The sequence below is a fragment of the Gracilinanus agilis genome, chromosome 4 (assembly GCF_016433145.1).
Source record: "Gracilinanus agilis isolate LMUSP501 chromosome 4, AgileGrace, whole genome shotgun sequence".
NCBI classification, from domain to species: domain Eukaryota; kingdom Metazoa; phylum Chordata; class Mammalia; order Didelphimorphia; family Didelphidae; genus Gracilinanus; species Gracilinanus agilis.
The window spans coordinates 240,354,597-240,379,435 of NC_058133.1; the positions used below are offsets into that span (position 1 = coordinate 240,354,597).

At 36.2% G+C, this 24,839-nt stretch overlaps 1 protein-coding gene across 1 annotated transcript in view; it reads left to right on the forward strand.

Moving 5' to 3' along the window:
- Positions 1-24,839, forward strand: part of DNAH9 (dynein axonemal heavy chain 9) — an 858,849-nt gene that overhangs the window by 681,520 nt on the left and 152,490 nt on the right. The window contains exons 55-57 of the mRNA XM_044675179.1: positions 1,926-2,066; positions 8,040-8,216; positions 16,700-16,822. Of these exons, the coding sequence (XP_044531114.1) occupies positions 1,926-2,066; positions 8,040-8,216; positions 16,700-16,822 (441 nt within the window). The remainder of the gene's footprint in view (positions 1-1,925; positions 2,067-8,039; positions 8,217-16,699; positions 16,823-24,839) is intronic.

Below are 24,839 nucleotides of genomic sequence, written 5' to 3' on the forward strand. Positions count from 1 at the left end.
ATATATATATATATAGAGAGAGAGAGAGAGAGAGAGAAAGAGAGAGAGAGAGATCTCACAATCAGTGACACACTGTGTCAGTCAAGGAGATGTAGAATACAAATGTTCCTCACCCAAAAATGAGATCCATGATCCACAGTGTGAGTGCAAATGATTTTCACAAAGTAATAGTTTTGTAAAAACAGTAGTACAATAGGTAATGCACATGCTAATAAAGTACCAAGATTCTCAAAATTCACAATACATCAACTTATCTACAGTTGACTAATACAAGTTTTCTTCCAACTAGTTTAGGGGCTTTTATAAAGATATTTTGTCAGGTTCAAGTATAGAATGGTACAAATAAAGACAGTGCAACAGAATACATATACAATAGCAAAATTACAATAGCTAAAAATGACATAGAGTAACAGCAATATATATATATATGTATATTAACCAACACAAACAGTTTAAATATGGAGCCACAAATTTTCCCTTCAAAAGCTTTACATCAATCACAGTGTAGTATCTGTTTTAAAAATACAGATACTGTATTTGTTGTAAAGTTCTAAATGCTGTAAGTCATTTTTGGGTGCATTTGCTACTTAAGAAAAACACATATTTGCAAAATTGGATTAGCTTTAATAATGATCCAAATGAATATTTTCTAGTGATATGAATATTTCATTATGCTTATTAGCCAGTGCTTAACTTTCTAAGAGAATCTTTTCAATGACAGGGTTTAATAAACTCTTGTATAAACTTGCAATATTCTGTTGGAAGGGAAATAATCCTTTTCAGTTTCTGGCATTAAGACATCAGGGTCTTGGAAATCAAAGGTTGTTCCTTCTGATTCCTGTGCCCTCATACCTTCATAAAGATCTTTGAGTAGTACCTTGAGCTTTTCTAGGCTGAGGGGCAGTCTGTTATATATAAGTGTCTGGTGTTATGAGGCCTGAAGCTGAATGAATGTGGAAGATCTCTAAGTGTAACACATAAATTGTGGTAGTGAAACACAAAGAGACTCCACAGGATTATATTTCTGATGAATCTGCCTCACCCAACTTCAGCATAACAGTTTCCCAAGACAGGCAGTCAAGTGAAGAATCTGTGGTTGAGAACACACAGCTGATTCTAATTGCCTATCCTGGCTGAAAATGGATAACGCTTCCTAACTATGATTTGAGCTTTTACAGTTGAAAGGTATCTCCTTCTTCCCTCATATATCCAAGAATATGTTCACTAATCCCTGAAGAAATGATAACATCCACTTTGGGTGAGTTTGAGGATTTAATAACAACAGGTTTAGGGAAGGAAACAGGGAAATGATGGAAAGGGGGATATAGGAGACCCTAAGCCTAAGCTATTGCTGACTAGAAGATATATGATTTGAAGGTATTCAGGATAGTCAATCTAGTTGGTTGTTAATGGTTTGTTGCCAGTTCCAGCCTGGCAGAGCCAGTGGCTTCAACTTGAAACAGGTTATTTGATGGTATATTTGATGGTACTCTATCAGCTCCTTGGATACTTGGCAAAGCTGGACCACACAGCCAAAATCTCCTTCCTTCCTTCAGCTTGGTCAAACCACTCTCTCTCTTCAAACCCTGGCTTCATTCCATTATGGAATGTCCATGAAGTCCAAGATTTCTTCAAGCTGTTATCTATACTCTTCCTCATAACAGACTTGTGATGGACATTTTATCTTATTTTATATGTTTGGCTTATGAAAGTATGAATAATTTTCTTAATGTTTAAAAATAAGCTCATACTAATGTTTTATGCCTAGAGAAAATATTTGGGGGTTGGGGGATTCTTGTGAAGAACTCCCCTAAAGCCTCTTTTTATCCACAGGTTAAGACTCTACAATTTGTTTATATGGAGGGCTTTATTTGAAAAAAGAAGAGTAATATAAGTAAAACAAATGCTTTTTAATTTTTTAACAGGTCCAGGAAGCCAAGATAACAGAAATAAAAATTAATGATGCCAGAGAGCATTACCGGCCAGTGGCAGCACGTGCCTCTTTGCTGTACTTCATCATGAATGACCTCAGTAAAATCCATCCCATGTATCAGTTTTCTCTCAAGGTGATTTCTCATTGCAGCTCTTTTCTTCAACATTATCTGTCATTTTTTAAAGCCCAGTTCTCCACTAGAAGACAATCCACTTGGACTGTCCATTTAAATTATTATCTGTTACAAATCCTTAAAATAAACACCAAAGCAGCAAGCTATTTTGCTTTCAATTCTCTACTGAATTTCCAACTTTCTTGACTCTTAGAGTTTGACTTTTGTACATGAACAAAATTTACAGAATTAAATAGCTAGAAAATAATGTTGGCTTATATGTTCATTTAATAAATGTTTTTGATGGTCTACTGGATTAGGCAAGGGAATCTGCATAGAGAAGAAAAACTGGGTAGGAGGGAAAGGGAATAGATATGAGAGACAATTTTTTTCTCATTCTCTCCTTAATATTCAGACTAGATAAATGTTCTGAAAAGTTTTTAAATTAATCATCCCTGTCAGTTAAAATATATATGTACATTTACTTATTTATAAATTTTGAACATGTGCTGTTACGATAATTATGTATTTATATTCACACATAAAATCACTTGAAGCATTTCCAAACTCCTAACATGTGATACCCTGTTTCTCTGAGTTCTGTTACATGTGAGTGGGAGTAACATTCTTTGATTGGCTGCATGGCTGGAATTGGCTACATCTTTAATAGGTTACATCCATGACATCACTTGGAGGCCACTCAGGTGAACTGTCCTCATTTCCCCTACTCAGCAGAAAAGTCCCCAGGCTAAATCCTTCCAAGCCTCCTCAAACTTTAGCCAATAGGATCAGCTTGGTATATGACCTTCCCTCCTAGCAACTACCCTCTCCTCTTCTTCCTCTTACCTTGCTTGCTTACCTTCAATTGTGCTTTCAAGGAGCTCACATTCTATTGAGAGAGACAACATACCAGATAAATACATGAAACAATGACTACCCTGGTCATTCCTCTGCCTGAAAGTCAGGTATGTTATTACATTTTACCCCTCCCATAAGATTCTCTGCTTCCCTTAACAGGATCAGAAGGTGTCTATACTTTGCAAAAGGTTCCAGCCCCCATTAGTTATTTCCAATTTCCCTAACTGTAATTCCCCTGTGTACCAGTTCCATTTAGCCACTAACAAATTAGCTTTTATAAAAAAAAATTTCAAAGGCACATTAACAAATACACAAATTGCTTACTGTCTAACACATAGGACTTAATCTTCCTGTCTTTATGCTATCTTATCATCTGGAGAGAAGAGAATTAGTTTCATAGCCTAGCTCAGCTTCTCTAGAGGGCAGTACCCATTTCCAAGTCCAACACCACCACCTCAAGTTCTTATCCCAAGTCAAGCTATCTATCTACAATATTCTCACTGGTAACCTGGCTTCAAGGTCACCATGACTTAAAACTTTGCCAGTGGAGATCATCAGCAACTAAAATTGAGATGGCCAAATTAAATAGAATAGAAACAAACACTCTTACCCTCCCTGACCCCATATCTTAGAGCCAGAGTAATAGAGAGGCAGGGGAAAGTATCCACCCTCTCAGTTCCCTAATTTGTGAGTAAGCTGTGTTTGGTCTTCATCCTCTGAACACAAAAGAAAGGGCATGCAGGAAAAAGATAGTAAGAATTTGGAGAATGCTTCAATGTCTCACAACCCTATTATATACATAATAGAAAGAATATAATTTCAAAGGACAACTGGAAGAATCAGACACACTTCTAGAAGTCTGAATTTGATCTGAGTCTTAAAGTGCAGCCAAGAGAAGGAGGTAAGAAGGAATAGCATTCCAAAAATTGGAGCAGCTAGTGCAAAGAAACAGATGAGATGGAGTATTCTCTTCTAATTAAAACTTCACCAAGTTGCTTAGTGCAGCTGAATCAGAGAGGGAAAAGGGGGGAGGAAAATATGACAAGATTGGAAAGGAAGGAAGGGGCCAGATTGTAAAGAAGGATGATATAATCAGATTTGTGCTTTAGGAAAATCACATTGGCAACTGAATGGAACATAGATTGGAATAGGGAAAGATTTGAGGCAAAGCAACAAAAAATTATTGCAATAGTCCAAGTAAGAGGGAGAGGGTGTACAATGAGAGTGACTGTGTGATTGGAGACATATAAAAGAGATGATGAGAGATAGAAATGACAAGATTTAATAGCAAATTAGGGTGAGTGAGAGTTGAGGAGTCAAAGAATAATACTCAGACTGCAATCTGGGTAACTAAAATGGCCCTACAGTAAGGAAAGTTTGGAAGAGTTGTTAAGTTTGAGATGCCTGTGGAACATCTAGCTTGTGTAGTGTGGGTAATTGAGGAAGGTGTGTGGTATAAGGGAATTGAAAGGAGGATGTTGGAGACTTGCTAAGTGGGTAGTCTCGGTTACAGGTAGGCTGGGACTAAAGGAGATTCAGGGTATAATAGGACTGAAGTCAGGAGTATAACACAGAAGGGAAACAGAGATCTTCAGGGAGAGGAGAAATTAAACTAAACAGACAAACATAGCAGGCTTACAGACTGGGACTTAGACTCAAACACAAGCTGAGGGAAATAGACTAGACTGAAATTAACAAACAGGCTTTAGTTAATTTCACAGGAAGAGACTTGTTTTGAAGTAACACCTTCCTTCAAGATGGATGCCCCAGCTTCCCTCTAAGCCCAGAGTATGTTGTTTCTTTCCCTCTTCTTCCCTCTTGATAACTAACAGACAAATTATACTAATAGGGCTGTTGAAACACAAAAGGATTTATTTTCTTTGAAGGATATTTGTTAGGGAGGTGGATCAAAGGAAAGTCCTGTCAGTTGTCTCAGGAACCTCAGGTGGGGGAAGGGAATCAAAGATGGAGTCTGAGTAAGGACCTGCCTTTAAACTCAGCTTTACAAAGTGCTATTGCTATCTAAAGGGAATAAATGATGACTGACTAACTATAACTAATGCTGTCAATTAGGTAACCCTTCACAGATTTAACTCCTCTCTAATCACTCTCCTTATTAACTTCACAGACATATAAGGTAAGGGAGGGAAGGCAGGGATGGTATTAGTAAAGGAAGATATAAAGGGTTTATCTAAAATAATAATTTCTTAAGTAAATATGTCAAAGCTAGGCTAACTTTCAATATTAAAGCTAGGTAATCAAGGCAGCTCGGCTGACTGACAACCTCCCTCCACGGAAGATCCAGCCAACTGTCTCTTTTCCTCAAGATTCCAAACCCCTAACAGCTTTTGGAACTCAGCCAAAGCTAGAAAAAACTATATCACCCCAATTCTGTATACTACACTTGGAACATCCAAAAGATTGTTGATGCAGTCCTAGAACTCTAAGGAAACTGGGACTGAATATATTATATATACACATATATAATATTATATATTTTATATACACATATATAAGAATTATCTGCACAGAGATATTTGAACCCAGAACAACTAATGGAGTCACTAAAGATTTATAAAAAGAAAAGGACATAATATGAATCAAAAGTCAGCAAAGGAGACTAAAAAAGAACAGGAAGAAAACCAGGATAGATCAGTGTGAGAAAACCAACAAAATATATAAAACAATCAATCAAAAAACATTAAGGTGCCTACTATGTGCCAGACATAAAGTGCTAAGTGCTAAGGATGAAAAAGAGGCAAAAGATAATCCCTGCCCTCAAGAAATTTACAAAGATAATGGAGGAGCCAATATGCAAACGAATATATACAAAGTGAGCTATATACAAAAAAATATACAAACAAAATAAAGTGTGTAGAGAAACAGAAAATGTGCAGAGCTTAGAGATGGAATGTCTTGTTTTTGAAACAGCCAGGAGGCCTAGATTGAAGGTTATATGTTGAGGAGGCATTTAGATGGCTCAGTGAATTGAGAGCCAGGCCTAGAGATGTGAGGCCCTTACTGCTCTTCTGGGTTGGAACAGATACATAGTATTAATTCTAAGATGGAAGGTGAGGGTTTTTTTTAAAAGGTACATTTGAATGCCAAACAGAGCATATCATAATTAATCTCAAAGGTATTTGGGAGCCAATGGAGTTTATTGAATTAGAGGGCAAGAGGGAGACTAGTTAATATGATTGGTGCTTTAGAAAAATCCATTAGTGGCAGAATGAAGGATAGGTTGGTAGGCTATTATAATATTCCAGGAATGAGGTAATGAAAGTCTTCACTAGAGTGTGGCAGTGTCAAAGGAAAGGAAAGGACATATGTTAAAGATGTAACAGAGGTGAAATCAACAGGCCATTGCAACAGATTCAATATGGCAGATGAGATATAGTGAGGAATCCAGGGTGACTCCTAAATTGTGAGCCTGAGGGACTGGGCTTTTCCTTCAATATTAACAAATTAATAATTCTATAATAATCTGGGAGAAGTTAAGGGGAAAGATAAGTTCTGTTTTGGACATAATTGATTTTAAGATGTCTACTGGAGATACAATTCAAGATGTCTGAAAGACAGTTGGAGATGTGAAATTAAAGGTCAGTAGAGAGATTAGGGTAGGAAAAGGAAGATTTGAGAATCATCAGCATAGAGGTAGTAATTAAATCTGTACAAGTGTGGTGCTATTGTATGATGTGATTGTATGATACAAAAACCAAAAACGTTGCTTCAATCAGACTACATCATAAAAAAAGGCTATAGGCTAGAACTAGAAAGGTTATATTCCTGCTTATAAAAAAGCTGTAATCCACACCTAGAATAGATATACTGTGGAGTATATCCAGAGGAGGGCAATGGAATTGTAGGAACAGGAAACCATGCATGGGGCTGCTAGATGACATAGTGGAGAAAACCCGTGTCAGGAAGTCTGAATCCTGACTCAGGTACTTACTAGCTAGATATATATGACCCCTTTAAAAGTCACTGAACTCCATTTATTCATCCATAAAATGCAAATAATAATGGTGCCTACCTCATAGGATTGTAATTAAGGTAAATAATATTTTAAGTACTTTGATATTTTACAATGATCAATTGAAGGAATTGAATATGTTTAGCCTAGATAAGATACTATAGCACAGTGCTTGGTAAATAGTAATAACTTAATAAATACTTGTTGACTGACTAAGGGAACATGAAGGGTTGTGGACTCAATGTCCTGCACTACACTTTATAGTTCCTAATTTGATTTCATGATATTGTATTTTACAACCTAATAATACATGATAACAATACTATCTTAATTTTTTAAAATAAGCATGAATTAATCTTCTACCCTCCCTTCAACCCAACTAGGTTCCAAATGTTTTTTTTATCCTAAACTTAAACTGTCATCAAGTACTGCTTAACATAATCTTGGTTTTTCTAATTCCATATTTGTTATTATTATGCAAAACACATTATGACTGGTATAATTGGATGGATATAACGTGTTATATATTTTTATATATGCATATATAAATATAATATGCATATTTTAACTTTCCTACTAGATTTTAACCTCCTTGAGGGCAGGGACCATCCTTATTTTATAAAATCCTTCATCTCATCTTACAAATATCTTTGTTTCCTTCTTAGGGCCTAGCACATCTCTTTGTATATAGTTTTGAATGGAACTGAAGTTTAACTGGATTTTTCAGTTGCTATATATTGCTTATTTCATTCTACATTTATTCAGTTTTAGGTTTTTGCTTGAAAGTCAGTGTCAGTTAAATACTTCCAGTATATAGTAATCCCTAACAGGCATGTGTGTTAATTACCTTTATGTGTCTTATGAAGAAGACAGACTAAGAGAACTCTTTATGCAGCAGGTAAATTATTTGCACCTTTCTTTTTCACCTTTCTTTAACATAAGATTATTTAGTCAGATTATTTGATATCTTTTATTTTTACATCAGTCTTTTCTGGATTACTCCCTCTCCCACCTAATGAACCTACCCTTATAACAACAAAAATAATAAAATCCAATTTAGTAAGAGTCCTCTTCCTCCCCCAGAGAAGCAAGGAATTTGTGCTCATTTTTAAAAGATTGATCACATGACCACATTTTAAACCTCATCTTTCTGTTCCCTCTAGGCTTTCAGCCTTGTCTTCCAAAAGGCTATGCAGAAGACCAAAGCAGATCCTGATGAGAACCTCCAACAGAGAGTAGTCAATTTGATTGACAACATCACTTTCTCTGTATATCAGTATACTACTAGGGGACTTTTTGAATGTGATAAGCTGACTTATATCACCCAGCTCACCTTTCAGGTACAGACAAGATTTTTTTTTATTTTTAACCCTTACCTTTCCTCTTAGAATTGGTTCCAAGACAGAAGAGCAATGGGGTGATGTGATTTGTCCAGTCATACAACTAGGAAGTGTCTGAGGCCAGATTTGAATGCAAGACCTCTCACCTCCAAGCCTAGCTCTCTATCACTAAACCCCAGACAAGACTTAAAAAAAAATTTTGTTTAAACTCTCCTCAGAGACTTATGGTCCTAGAGAAATAAATGTTTTCATGAATAAAAATAGTTACTACATCAAAGACCCTTAGCATTGGGAATTTTTATATATTTTATAACATATTTATTATATGATAATATTCATTATTATTCATTATTATAATATTATATATCATAATTATANTAAAACAATCAATCAAAAAACATTAAGGTGCCTACTATGTGCCAGACATAAAGTGCTAAGTGCTAAGGATGAAAAAGAGGCAAAAGATAATCCCTGCCCTCAAGAAATTTACAAAGATAATGGAGGAGCCAATATGCAAACGAATATATACAAAGTGAGCTATATACAAAAAAATATACAAACAAAATAAAGTGTGTAGAGAAACAGAAAATGTGCAGAGCTTAGAGATGGAATGTCTTGTTTTTGAAACAGCCAGGAGGCCTAGATTGAAGGTTATATGTTGAGGAGGCATTTAGATGGCTCAGTGAATTGAGAGCCAGGCCTAGAGATGTGAGGCCCTTACTGCTCTTCTGGGTTGGAACAGATACATAGTATTAATTCTAAGATGGAAGGTGAGGGTTTTTTTTAAAAGGTACATTTGAATGCCAAACAGAGCATATCATAATTAATCTCAAAGGTATTTGGGAGCCAATGGAGTTTATTGAATTAGAGGGCAAGAGGGAGACTAGTTAATATGATTGGTGCTTTAGAAAAATCCATTAGTGGCAGAATGAAGGATAGGTTGGTAGGCTATTATAATATTCCAGGAATGAGGTAATGAAAGTCTTCACTAGAGTGTGGCAGTGTCAAAGGAAAGGAAAGGACATATGTTAAAGATGTAACAGAGGTGAAATCAACAGGCCATTGCAACAGATTCAATATGGCAGATGAGATATAGTGAGGAATCCAGGGTGACTCCTAAATTGTGAGCCTGAGGGACTGGGCTTTTCCTTCAATATTAACAAATTAATAATTCTATAATAATCTGGGAGAAGTTAAGGGGAAAGATAAGTTCTGTTTTGGACATAATTGATTTTAAGATGTCTACTGGAGATACAATTCAAGATGTCTGAAAGACAGTTGGAGATGTGAAATTAAAGGTCAGTAGAGAGATTAGGGTAGGAAAAGGAAGATTTGAGAATCATCAGCATAGAGGTAGTAATTAAATCTGTACAAGTGTGGTGCTATTGTATGATGTGATTGTATGATACAAAAACCAAAAACGTTGCTTCAATCAGACTACATCATAAAAAAAGGCTATAGGCTAGAACTAGAAAGGTTATATTCCTGCTTATAAAAAAGCTGTAATCCACACCTAGAATAGATATACTGTGGAGTATATCCAGAGGAGGGCAATGGAATTGTAGGAACAGGAAACCATGCATGGGGCTGCTAGATGACATAGTGGAGAAAACCCGTGTCAGGAAGTCTGAATCCTGACTCAGGTACTTACTAGCTAGATATATATGACCCCTTTAAAAGTCACTGAACTCCATTTATTCATCCATAAAATGCAAATAATAATGGTGCCTACCTCATAGGATTGTAATTAAGGTAAATAATATTTTAAGTACTTTGATATTTTACAATGATCAATTGAAGGAATTGAATATGTTTAGCCTAGATAAGATACTATAGCACAGTGCTTGGTACATAGTAATAACTTAATAAATACTTGTTGACTGACTAAGGGAACATGAAGGGTTGTGGACTCAATGTCCTGCACTACACTTTATAGTTCCTAATTTGATTTCATGATATTGTATTTTACAACCTAATAATACATGATAACAATACTATCTTAATTTTTTAAAATAAGCATGAATTAATCTTCTACCCTCCCTTCAACCCAACTAGGTTCCAAATGTTTTTTTTATCCTAAACTTAAACTGTCATCAAGTACTGCTTAACATAATCTTGGTTTTTCTAATTCCATATTTGTTATTATTATGCAAAACACATTATGACTGGTATAATTGGATGGATATAACGTGTTATATATTTTTATATATGCATATATAAATATAATATGCATATTTTAACTTTCCTACTAGATTTTAACCTCCTTGAGGGCAGGGACCATCCTTATTTTATAAAATCCTTCATCTCATCTTACAAATATCTTTGTTTCCTTCTTAGGGCCTAGCACATCTCTTTGTATATAGTTTTGAATGGAACTGAAGTTTAACTGGATTTTTCAGTTGCTATATATTGCTTATTTCATTCTACATTTATTCAGTTTTAGGTTTTTGCTTGAAAGTTAGTGTCAGTTAAATACTTCCAGTATATAGTAATCCCTAACAGGCATGTGTGTTAATTACCTTTATGTGTCTTATGAAGAAGACAGACTAAGAGAACTCTTTATGCAGCAGGTAAATTATTTGCACCTTTCTTTTTCACCTTTCTTTAACATAAGATTATTTAGTCAGATTATTTGATATCTTTTATTTTTACATCAGTCTTTTCTGGATTACTCCCTCTCCCACCTAATGAACCTACCCTTATAACAACAAAAATAATAAAATCCAATTTAGTAAGAGTCCTCTTCCTCCCCCAGAGAAGCAAGGAATTTGTGCTCATTTTTAAAAGATTGATCACATGACCACATTTTAAACCTCATCTTTCTGTTCCCTCTAGGCTTTCAGCCTTGTCTTCCAAAAGGCTATGCAGAAGACCAAAGCAGATCCTGATGAGAACCTCCAACAGAGAGTAGTCAATTTGATTGACAACATCACTTTCTCTGTATATCAGTATACTACTAGGGGACTTTTTGAATGTGATAAGCTGACTTATATCACCCAGCTCACCTTTCAGGTACAGACAAGATTTTTTTTTATTTTTAACCCTTACCTTTCCTCTTAGAATTGGTTCCAAGACAGAAGAGCAATGGGGTGATGTGATTTGTCCAGTCATACAACTAGGAAGTGTCTGAGGCCAGATTTGAATGCAAGACCTCTCACCTCCAAGCCTAGCTCTCTATCACTAAACCCCAGACAAGACTTAAAAAAAAATTTTGTTTAAACTCTCCTCAGAGACTTATGGTCCTAGAGAAATAAATGTTTTCATGAATAAAAATAGTTACTACATCAAAGACCCTTAGCATTGGGAATTTTTATATATTTTATAACATATTTATTATATGATAATATTCATTATTATTCATTATTATAATATTATATATCATAATTATATATTACATCTGTACATATATTAAGCATTTACCATGTTCATATCCAGAATGCTTATGAATCATTAGGCAGAAGTGTTGGACTATAGGACCCAAGCACATACCTTTTCATAAGATAATAGGATTTAGTGCTAGGAGGAATCTTAAAGATAATCTGGTCCAATGCATTAATTTTTCAAAGAAGACAACTAAGGTCTAAAAAGTTGAGGTGGCTTACAATTAACCAGGAGTATAAGACAAAACTCTCTTACAATACATTCTCAATAGTCAATTTACCCACTATATGTATCCATACCAAATAGATCTTTATTAGTCAAGGATCTTTTATTTCCATCTTAATGAATAATGAACCTACATTTTGCAACTTCTTTTTTACTTTAGGTCCCAGGAGTCATAGAAACATAAAATATTAATGCCAGAAGAGACCTTTGCTATCATATATATTCCACTCCCTTCTTTTAACCTTTTTTAAATCATTTTTTCTTATTTAATGCTTTTCAAAGTTTATATATTAAATATTTTTTCATTGTTAATATTCTAACTTCTTCAAAAGTCCTACTTCTTCTCAAACATTGACATGGAAGTAACACTGGGTCGTCAAAGTATGTTCTTGTTTGATACAAGATGGAAACATTTCAATTATAAGCCTTGCAATTAAATGTATAAGTACCGAAGGGGTTAAACCTAAAGGCTGTGCACCAATCAATCAATTAAAAAGCACTTATTCTTACCACTCTTCTTCTGTCTTGGAACTGATACTAGGGATTGTGACATCCATGTTTCTGAGAGGAGTTCAAGCTGCATCACAGAATTCCATAGTGCCCCCCAGAACTCTAAGCGAGGAGGCAGTTAAGGGCAGTTGGAGTCCTGGTATAAAAACCAGGTCACCCCTCTTGCAATGGTCCTGACTCTTGGCTCTTGGCTCTGGGGCACACACACACACTCTGTGTAGCTTCTGGGGCTGAGACATTCAGTCACTGACAGCCAGGGGCTGCTTTACTTTGATAGCTAACCTCAAAGATAGACCTTCAAGCAAGATCACTGTTTACCTCTAGTTTAGCAGTTTAGGTTTTAGAAGGAAGATTATTTAGGGGCTTAGATAGGAGTACAGCTTTTCTATATACATCCCCCCTCCCCCCAGGGGAATGTGTTACTCGCCTGTATATAGCAGTTCAGTTAATTTATCCTTTCCTCCTTTTCCTCAAACGCGGTTCCCGTCTCCCTGTTCCCTGAAATCATTAAATTCATTTGTTCTTTGGATAGAGCTTGAATCCAGTTAACTTGGGTCATACCTTCTACCTTCCTTTCACCAAGCCAAGAAATACATCCAAGCTGGGGCTGAAGCTGCCTCAGTGATAGGGCCTGTGGTCTGATCTGTTAAAAACCTTAACCTCATATATTTCTATCCTGTGGGGAAATAATACATACAGAGAAAGATTATCATAAGGGTTTAGTCTTTATTGTTACCAACTTGAATCCTGAATTTACCTAGCCAGATCTAGCCTCCATTGCTTGACTGAAAGATATCAGTAACTGATTTTAACAGCTCACTGTGTGGGGGTGGAGGAAGATTCTACTCCCTCACTTTAGCTCCTCCCATCCAGTCAAGTCTGCCTGCCTCTCCTCAGATATGGGACTGGGGAGAATCCATTGCCATCTGACCCTAATCTTACAGGATCAATTCTAAGACAGAAAATAACAACTAATGACTCAAAAAAAACCCTAGAAATTATTCATCACAGATAGAACAATTACAATTGAAGTGACAGGACAAGGAATGCAAGAAGCTCATCAAGATAACAATCTATAAAGACTAAAAAATGAGGAGTCTGGCCATAGATTTAAGGCTTTATTAATCAGAAAGAAGAAGGGGAGAAAGATGGGAGAGACTAGAGGTAAGTTGCTCCAAAGTAAAGATTAATATAGAGACTCCATTTTGCTGACTAAGGGCTATACTTTCTTACCAACGTTTAAGCTGTAGTCAGGGGACACCAGGCTATTGTGAATGCCATGAAAGGGGATGGAGCTATTTTTCCTCAAACAAGTCTTATAAACAAACACTAACCTCCACACTTCATCAGAACACAAAAACCAACCCACAAGCTTATGCTTTGGGACTCATGGAGGGTTACTACTGCAGAAACTCTGCCAATCTATCCCCATTCCCCCCACAATCTCTCCACTTCTCCCAACTCTTCTCCTATTTGCAACCTTCTGTCTCAAGAGGGAAGGAGAATTATGTTTCCTTTGGCCTGGGGCAACCCTTAGGTTGGGGAAGCCAAAGATTATAGGGTCTTTATCTAAAATACTTATCCCTCTCTCCCCTGAACTGCAAAGTGTCAGACACTGACATATTAAACTCAATAGTCCACCTCCTCCACCGTCCCAGTTACTAAAGAGGGCAAAACCATTCCCTCAGTCCCTCAACTTCTCAACCCAGGAGTTATCTTTCATTCCTTACTATCTATGACGCCACATATCCAATCAGTTGCAATGGTCTGGTGATTTCACCTCGACAATATCTTATATATGCCTCTTCTCTCCTTTATCTCTTCACACCTGGATTTTTGTGATAGCCTGCTGGTAGATCTGCCCACCTCAAGTATCTCCCCATTCCATTCTCCATTCAGTCATTAAAGTGACTTTACCAAAGTGTAGATTTGACCACATTTTTGTACTCTACTTGGCTCCCTATGTTTCTGTCCTCATTACTTTCCTAATGAATCTACACTTATAAAAGTTAAAGAAAAAAGAATAAAACACAATAAAAGAGTTTACAGGACAAGATCCACAAAACGATAATATAGAAATCAAAGAGAAGAGAGAACTCAAGCTTACTACTTAAGAAGTTTTAATTCCATGACGGAAATAAAGAAATTTTGCTCAAGGTATTTGCTAAATACCTTGACAATCAAAGAACATAGAAGGATAAGAATTAATGAGAACAAGGAAAAGAAATCATTGTTAAGAAGAAGGCATAGAAAAAGAAAAACCCAATAATCAAAAGACATTAGCAGAAAGAAAAGGAAAATTTATTTTGAACTTATTGCTTAAGATAAAAAGAGGATGATAAGGAGATGATTAGATAATAAAATTTTTAAGAAGAAAAAATATTGAGAAGTTAAAGAAAACTCCAAAATTAGGGATAGAGTCGACAAAAAAAAAAGGAAGAGAAGTGCTGATGATGGAAGGAAATAACCTGTGGTAACAGAGATGAACCAAATCAGGTAGAAGCAAAACCAAATTCAGGAACAAAGTACTAATTTAAGAGAGGACAGGGATAAAAAACAAAACCCAGTATTGAAACTGTCAGTATAAACAATAATCACAGAGGATGAGAAAGTTTGGAGTTCTGCTTTATATTCATGGAGAGAGTTCCCACACCATCAGAAACTGATAAAACATAAATATTCTAAAGATAATTTGACTATACTTCATTTCCCCTAGGATATGTGATTTTGTTGGTCTAATTGCTTCTTCCTTCCACTTTCCAAAACACAGTCGTTCTATGCCTTAATTAATAGACAGTCTAAAATATTTACCAAACCCAAAAAATTCATCACCTTCTTGTCAACCTGGAAATTATCATCTTCAAACTTGGACTGATCTTGGAATGATAGAAACCGAATGGATCATCTGGCTGATACTTCACATCTTGCCAACTTGGTAGGACCTTGCCTCTACTGACAGCCTTTGAGAATCCAAGGTCACTTCCATGTTATGATGAAGTTTCAAAGGGCTGTAGTGGAGGAACTGGATCAGACAGTACCGAATTCAAAGAGATGGAATAATTTCTCCCACACTCCCAAATGTTATACTTGCACTTTAGTCAAAGCAAAATGTTTCACACGTCCTACTAGCATTCTGCTAATTCCTTCCTCTATCTGTGCAAACATGATTCACCCCCTTCCTGAAATGTCCTTCCTCTCCTTTTTGTCAATTCATGTCCATTACTTATAGGATCAAATGATCATAGATCATTTGGAGGTCCAAAAAGATTGTGATTTGTCTAAGGTTATCCTTCTTTCAAGATCTAGAACTTCCTTGTTTCTCCAGATTAATCTCTCTCTTTTCTTCCCCACCAAAATTCTCATCATTCCTCATCAATACTTGTGCCTATATTCATTCTATTTCCATGTTTTTATATAGGTACTTTGTAAATAAAAATTTAATATATATGCTTCATCTCTGTACTTGACCATAAATTCTTTAATAGAAAATAAGCTCTTTGAAGAGCTGTTTTTAGGGGCTGTTTTTGCCTTTCTTTGTATTCTTATATTTAGCACAGTGCCTTTCACATAGTAAGTAAATAAATATTTGCTGAATTCAAGGTCAGGAAGCCTATCTTGAATTTTTTTTTCTGTTTTCCCCTAGTAATATTATATAATTTTCTACAAAGCATGGGCACTTAATATGCCAGGCACTGCAAGTAAAAATAAAAACAAGACTGTCCCTGCCAGCATGGAACTAACAATCTAATGGAGGAAGATAATACATAAAAGGAAGCTGGAAAAAAAAGGAGAGATTGTGAAAGGGGAAGAAGATAATCAACTCAGGGGCATGATGGAAGTCTAGAAGCAGTATAGCTCATAAGAAATGGGGACAAAACTCTTTAAATAGAGGCCCTTGAGCCCAAGGTCCTCCTCTCCAGTCAAAGGGTTCAATCAGAGGGGCAGAAGATACTGATGAGATGAGACAAGTTCCATAATAAGATTTCCTAATGAATTTCCTGGGGAAGGAAGCCATGATAGAGAGATCCAAAGAAGTGACAAAGCAATGTAAGTGGTATAAAATGGTCGGTATCTCAAGAGTTAGTTCACTGTGAGGAAACTGTGAGGGCTGAAGTAAGGTTAGCAATATAAAGACCAGGGCTGACGTAAGGTTAGCAATATACTCAGTACTGGTCTTTATATTGCTAACCTTACTTCAGCCCTCTTTAAGAACAGAATTTGACAAAATGGCTTAAGTGGTGAGAGTTGGACTGATTATAAGAAATATAACCTTTAATATTAACAAGTACCAATGCATGTGAGATCTCTGGGGATATATAGATATGGTCTTAGGGGTTACATGAATACATTTCCATTCCATTTTGTAGATACTCATAATGAATCAGGAAATCAATGCTGTTGAATTGGACTTCCTTCTTCGGTACCCAGCACAGTCCAGTGTCCTGAGCCCTGTAGATTTCCTCTCCAACCAATCCTGGGGAGGCATCAAGGTTAGTATTATCTCATTTTTAGAATGAAGATTCTCTATAGGTTCTTGAATACTATTAGTCATAATGACATGAAAAGATAAGGGAGGGGAAACTGTATCTGTATCCTTCTCCCCATTCACTACATTCAACACCAAGGTAATATTTATCATTGAAGCTTTTAGAATTCCTTTGTAAAGTGCCATGTAATGTTATTTGGCATTGCAATATGGAAAGCAGAATGATTGACAGTAGTTTGGAACTTAGAATGAACCGAGCCTGGCATATGCCAGCAAAGGCAAAGTCAGTTGCTGGGAGGACTATATAAGCAGGATTTGGACTGAAGGAGAGGTCTCAATTTTGAGAAGGGATTTTGGTGGGAGGTCTTTGTTGGGTTTGGGTAGGCCAAGGTCAACTTAGGATACAAGCAACCAGCTCTCACTACCATACTCTCAAATCTAGTGTGACTCTATACTGAACATCCTGATTCATCAAGAAGAAGCAATTATCAATTACCATCAAACCTGATTCAGGTTAAAACAGCCTGGCTTTGCCAGGTTGAATCTGGCAGCCAAGCCACAACAACACTCAAACTTGAAACCCTGATTACCTTCAATTCTCATAGCATCTGATCATCTATAGCTGAAGCCAAGGATTTCCTTTTCCCCTCTCCTTCAATTTCCTGTTCCCTTTCCCTAAGTTTGTTACCATTAAATCTTAAACTCACTTAGGTGAATGTTGTTCTTTACCTTAAGGATTAACAATCATATCCTCGGGTATTTGAAGAAAGAGAGATTATTTCCAACAGAAAGTTAAGTCGCAGTCAATTAGTGTTTATCCACACCTTGAGGCCAGGATAAGTAGTTAGAATCTAAATTATTCTGTGATAGCTGAATAACATTTTCCTCTAGATACCATCTCTTAGCATGTACTTCTGATTGTATTCTCCATGGACTATTTCTCTCCCTAATTTTCTATATCCAGTCAATAATAGGACACCTCAATAGAGTTTATATAAACTTTACAAAATATTATCTCATATTGTCCTCCAAAATCTTGGGAGATCTCCATTCATATAGTGGTTACCAGTACAAAAATATGTATAGCTATACTCTTTGTGTGGCAAAAAACTGGAAAATGAGGGTATGCCCTTCAATTGGGGAATGACTGAACAAATTATGGTATCTGTTGGTGATGGAATACTACTGTGCTCAAAGGAATAACGAACTGGAGGAATTCCATGTGAACTTCAATGACCTCCAGGAATTGATGCAGAGTGAAAAGAGCAGAATCAGGAGAACATTATACACAGAGATGGATACACTGTGGTACAATCAAACATAGCAGCAATGCAATGATCCAGGACAACTATGAGGGACCTATGAGAAAGAATGCTATCCACATTCAGAGGAAGAACTATAGGAGTAGAAACCTGGAAGAAAAACAACTTTTTGAATACTTTGATTGATGGAGTTAACAATGGGGATGTAGATGCTAAATAATCACCTTAGAGCAGCTATCAATAATATGGAAATAAGTCTTGATCAATGATACATGTAAAACCTAGTAGAATTTCATGTTGGCTATGGGGGGGGTGGAGGGAGTGGGAGAGAGGGAAAGAACATGATCATGTAACCATGGTAAAATATTCTAAATAATTTTTTTTAAAAAATAAACAAATATATAGTGGTTACCATGTTCCATTCACTGTGCTATGTTATTTACAATATCATTTGATCCTCACAACAACCCTGCAAAGGTAGATGCTATTGTCATACCCTCTACACATGAGGGAAATTGAGATAAACAAAGATTAAGAGATTTGCCAAGGTTCACAAAATTTTGGAGGCTATCAGATTTGAATTCATCTTCCGGACTCTAAGTCCAACACTATCTATTGAATCATGTAGTTACCAATTACTAAGTCATATAAATTCTACTTTGTTCACATCTCTCATATTTGCCTTCTCTTTTCTATTCCTATGACCTACAAATGCCACTGGACATTATTTCAGAGCTCCTTTTGCCACTAATATCTTCCCCTCTCTGATTTCTCTTTCCCATTCATATTTCATACTGTGCCCAAATTAATCTTCCTTATATCTGTTTACATCACTCTTTTGCTTAAAAATCCTCAAGAACTCCTTATTTTCTTTTTTTAGTTCAATTTAACAATTTATTTTTAATATATTTTTATTTTTTTTGTTGAGTATTTTCCCATAGTTACATGTTTCATGTTCTTTCCCTCTCCCCAACCCCCCACCATTCCCCCTTAGCTGATGCACAATTCCACTGGGTTTTACATGTATCATTGATTAAGACCTAATTCCATATTATTGATAGTTGGAATAGAGTTATTGTTTAGTTTATTATCCCCAATAATATCCCCATCAGCCCATGTGTTCAAGCAGTTGTTTTTCTTCTGTGTTTCTCCTCCCACAGTTCTTCCTCTGAATGTGGCTAGTTTTCTTTCTCTTAAGTCAAGAACTCCCTATTTTCTACCAAATAAAGGCCAAATTTCCCAGCTTGGCATCCATACTCCTCCATTATTAGGCATCACCCAACATTTCCCAACTAACAGTAATTTTCCTTAGGTATGCATTATATATATTATATTACTAAATACTCATGTACTTTCAAAAAACTAGACTGATTGTCAATCCACCATACATATTCCATTATTTACTACCTTCTTGTCTTTGCCTATCATTCCCCATTTCTAAAATATTCTCCCACAACATACACCTTACATCCTCACCTCTTGAAATCCTTCTCAATGTTCAAAACAAATCAAATTCTCTCTCCTCTAAAAGCTGTCATAATGTAGAATGTTAGAACTGATGATATGCTGAGAGATAATACTGTCATTTTACAAAAGCTTGAAGAAATAAAGTGACTTCAGTTCAATCAAAATACCATTAAATGTAGTATTTATCTAAAATCATCAGCAAGTATCATCACAAAACGGGGATGTTAGAAGCTTTCCCAATATGATCAGGAGTGAGGCAAGGATGCCCATTATCACCACTATTATTTAATATTGTACTAGAAATGTTGGCTTTATCAATAAGAAAAAAAAGAAATTGAAAGACTTAAAATAGGCAAAGAGGAAACTAAACAAACAGTGATTGTGATAAAGTGAAGTGAAGTGAAGCTCAAAGATGAACTTCCCTTCAAGGCCAGGCACAAGGAATGCTAAAGAGACTCTTGTTATAGAAAAATTAAACTTTTTATTTAAATATATATTGAAAAGGGATTTCTAATTCTAAGGGATTCTAACTCCACCCAAATAAACTCCCAGGTTCTGCAAGGAACCGCTTCTCCTGTGGTTCACAGGCTATGCTAACCCTCCCTGATCTAACTAACCAAATTTTTACTATTCTAAATAAACCTAATCACTGGAATTCTTAACTTAACCTTTAAGTTATAAAGATAACTAAGGCTAGCTGGTTGAGCCTCAACAAGAATATTAGGACTCTGCTCCTTAACAGACTCAGAGTCCAACCAAAGACCAGGTTTTCTTTGGTCTTTTCAGAGTTTAACCAATCTACACACAGTAACAGAAAAATGAATAGTGTTTCCCATGTTGGAAAAGAAAACACTCCATTCCTTCAAGACTTTCACTCAGACAAAGATAGAGAGAGGCAAAGATGTTACCTTCTCTAGCCCCACAAGAGAAAAGAACCTCCATGTGACTTTGTCAACTTCCAGAAGCCAGCTGTCAAAATGCCACACCCAGAGAGTGTAATTGCCATAGAATAATGGTTACAACTGCCAACATATGAAATTAACATTCTCTCTCAGCTCTATTTGAAACTCCAATTCTTCCTCAAGCCAGCTTCTCTACTTCTTATTTCTAAACTAATATAACAATACCTATTTTCTAATATCATCCTTATATATGACATATACTTAGATAATCAACTAAAATACTAGTTGAAATAATTACTTTAACAAAGTTGCAGAATACAAAATAAATCCACATAAATTATCGACATTTCCATATATTCCCAACAAAATCCAGCAACAAGACTTAGAAAGAAAAACTCCATTTAAAATCACTCTAGACAATATAAAATACTTAGGAATCTATTTGCAAATACAAACACAGAAATTACATGAACACAATTATAAAATTCTTATCACACAAATAAAGTTAGGTCAAAACAATTGTAAAAACTTAATTGCTCATCTGTAGGCCAAGTTAATATAATAAAAATGATAATCCTATCTAAATTAATTTGCTTATTCAATGGCATACCAATCAAACTACCAAAAAACTATTTTATAGAACTAGAAAAGTATTATTACTATTCATCTGGAAGAATAAAAAATCAAGAATATTGAGGGAATTAATGAAAAAAATGTGAAGGATGGTAGCATAGCAGTATCAGCTCTTAAACTATACTATAAACCAGTAATCATCGAGACAATCTGGTACAGGCTAAAAAAAAGAATGGTAGATCAATGGAATAGTTTAGGGGCAAAAATAACTTTAGCAATCTAGTATTTGATAAATCCAAAGATCCCAGCCTTTGGGAGAAGACCCCAGTATTTGACAAAAACTACTGAGAAAATTGAAAAAGAATACAGCAAAAATTAGGTATAGATCAGTATCTCATGCCCGATTCCAAGATAAGGTCAAACAAATTGTATTTGGCCCAGTATCTCATGCCCAATTCCAAGATAAGATCAAACAAATTGTATGAGGCCATGCTTGCCCAAGATTGCTGACAAGGTCCCAATCTCTTACACAAACACACTGCTGCTCTCCACCAAAGGTCTATCACTAAACCATGCCCCCTCACTCTGAAAAGCAAAGAAGTCCTTGTAACACCATGACTGAAAGCACCATACCTGCCTTTCCCTCAGAACAGATTAGCAGTCGCTCTTTCTCAACTTACTTACGTCTGTAATGGCAAACCTGGTAACATTCATGTGTGAAGTCATTTTTATAAACATCATCCTGTGGGAAATTAACACCCTCCAAGTATGTTATAATGCTTAGTATTCTACTTGCTATAAAAGACTTTCTCTTTGTCATAATAAATGAAGATCATAGGCCCCAGTCATGGTGCTGTGATTCTTCTGCTTGGTTCTTCTCAAGCATGCTGGTCCTAATCTTTCCTGTCCTTCTTTTTGATCTCTCTCTCTCTCTCTCTCTCTCTCTCTCTCTCTCTCTCTCTCTCTCTCTCTCTCTCTCTCTCTTTCTCTCTCTCTCTCTCTCTCTCTCTCTCTCTCTCTCTCTCTCTCTCTCTCTCCCCCTCCACCTTTCTCCTAGTCTCCCTAGCAAGCTAACTCTCTCTCCATGGCTACAATGGCCCTCAAATTCAATCATTCATCACCAGACTCTCACACATGACCACAACAAAAATGGATATATGATTTAGATGTGAAGAGTAATATTATAAGTAAATCAGAGGAACAAAGAATAGTTTACCTATCAGATAGATATATGGAGAAGGGAAGAATTTATGACCAAGCAAGAAATAGAGAACATTACAAGATAGAAAATGAATAATTTTGACTGTATTAAATTAAAAAGACTTTGTGCAAACAAAAACAATGTAATCAAGATTAGAAGGGAAATAACAAACCAGCAGAAAATTTTATAACAAATTTTTCTGATAAAGTTCTCATTTCTCAAATATATAAAGAACTCAGTCAAATTTATAAAAATACAAATCATTCCTCAACTGTCAAATGGTAAAAGGATATGAACAAGCAGTTTTCAGATGAAGAAATCAAAGCCATCAATAATCATCTGAAAAAAAGTTCTAAATCACTTTTGAGTAGAGAAATGCAAATTAAGACAACTCACCAACTATCAGATTGGTCAATATGACAGTAAAGGAAAGTGACAAATGTTGAAGGGGATATGGAAAAATTGGAGCACTAATACATTGCTGGTGGAGCTGTGAACTGATCTGAAGGGCAATTTGGAACTATGCTCAAAAAGGGGGGAGGAGGGGAAGGACCTACTTGTATAAAAATATTTATAACTGCCCTTTTTGTGGTGACAAAGAATTGGAAATTTAAGGGATGTCCATCAATTGGAGAATGACAGAACAAATTTTGATATATGATGATGACAGAATACTATTGTGCTGTAATGAATGATGAACAGGATGATTTCAGAAAGAACTGAAAAGACCTACTTGAACTGATGCAAAGTGAAATAAGCAGAACCAGGAAAACGTTGTACACAGTAACAGTAATATTATGGAATGATCAACTGTGATAAATTTAGCTACTTTCAGCAATATTCAGGATATTTCTGAGGAACTTATGACAAAGAATGCTATCCACTTCCAGAAAAAGAACTGTTAAAGTGGGAATGCAGATGAAAGCATACAATTTCTCACTTGTTTATTTGGGTTTTTGTGTGAAGGTTTTGGTTTTATATCATTATTCACTTACAAAAATGAACACTGTGGAAATATGTTTTGCATGATAGTACTTGTATAACCCATATCAAATTGCTTGACAGCTCCAGGAGGGGGGAGGGAATGGAGAAAGGGAGAGTTCAGAAAACTCATGTGGAAAATTGTTGTTATATGTAATTGGCAAATAAATAAATTACAAAAAAATGTATCATTTAATGCCTACTAAAACATTTTCGTGTAATGAATAGAAAGCTGACCTTGGAGACTAAAAATCCAGGGTTTGAATCTTGCCTTGGTTAAAAGGTAATTTAGACAGGTGCCTGGGGTTTGACTGAACCCAGTCTAGGGTGGTGATGACTTTCTCAGGCCCAGAGAGCAAGATGGTTACTCTCTGTTCGCAGGACAGCAGACACACACTCTGACTCTTATTAAAACAGTAACAGGTTCATTGTAAATTATTGATTTGGATAAGGTGAGGTATGTGGGCTAGGGATTCCCTATTGTAATGCAAAAGATGCAAGAGAGGCTTTTGCTCTTGCAGGGGGCCAACTAAAAATTTCTGGCAGTTAGAAGCCTTAGAATTCTGAGAGAAGTCAATTGGTCCTTGAGGTTTGAACAGAGCAGAAGGACTAACCAGAGCTCTGCTTGGCTTTCAGTTTTGCTTTTGGCCTGTGCTTTGTCTCTGGACAGTTTGAACCTAGCTAATATCTCTGGACCTCTCCCTGACCTTCTCCATATTATTTTCCTGTTTTCCCTGCCTGTTTTCCTGAGGCTCCGGGAGGCAGGGTGGCTTTTGGGTTTTAGTGAATAGACTTTGTGGGTTTAGTTTTCCCCAATAGGCAAATAGGACATCCTTGAATTCAAACTATTCCTTTAGTATATCCTCTACTTTAAAAGCAGCCAGTCTTCCCTGGCTGAGAGAAGCAGCTCTTCTCTCAATCTAAACCATTCCTGTGACCCCTCCCCATCTTGAGTTTCTCCCTAGCAGCTGTCAGAAACCCCAAACCCCTCTCTCCTTCCTGACCAACTCTGAACATTAATAAATACCTTTATTACCTAATCAAACCCTCTGGAGATTGTGTTGAAGAATTAGGCAAGGGTTGAAGGGGAAGAAATTATTCTCTTTTATTTCTTGAGGGAAACTGGAGGCATCCATCTTGGGAGGAAGTAGTTGCCCAATGCTTCCTCCCAAATCCCTTCAGTTTCATTGATAGGAAGGAGCCTTGTGATTCCTCCTTTGAGGACTTGAGAAACTGACAAGAAAGCCCTCAAGTCAGATTCAAACCACTTCTGACTGGCCCTATTCCTTGTGTCTGTAAAAGTACCTTTCCTGCCTGGAAGGGTTCAGCCTATTTCCCCTCAGTATCCTCTGTCTCTAGCTTGGGTATCTAGCCTGTGTTAGCTTCCTCTCCTAAACACCTGACCCTGTACCCTTACCATCCTAATACCACCTTGTCCATTCCTCCCTAAATTCAGCATTCCCTTTCATTCCTCTCCTATCACCTCAATCACCTTTTACCCCTCTGTCACTCAGAAAGGGAAGGAGAGCACCCCAAACTTTAGCATCTCCTCTTTTTATCCATCACACTATATAAGAATAAAGAGAGCCAGCAATCCAATGTTAATTATAGAAGGGGGGAAAGAGAGAGTCTATG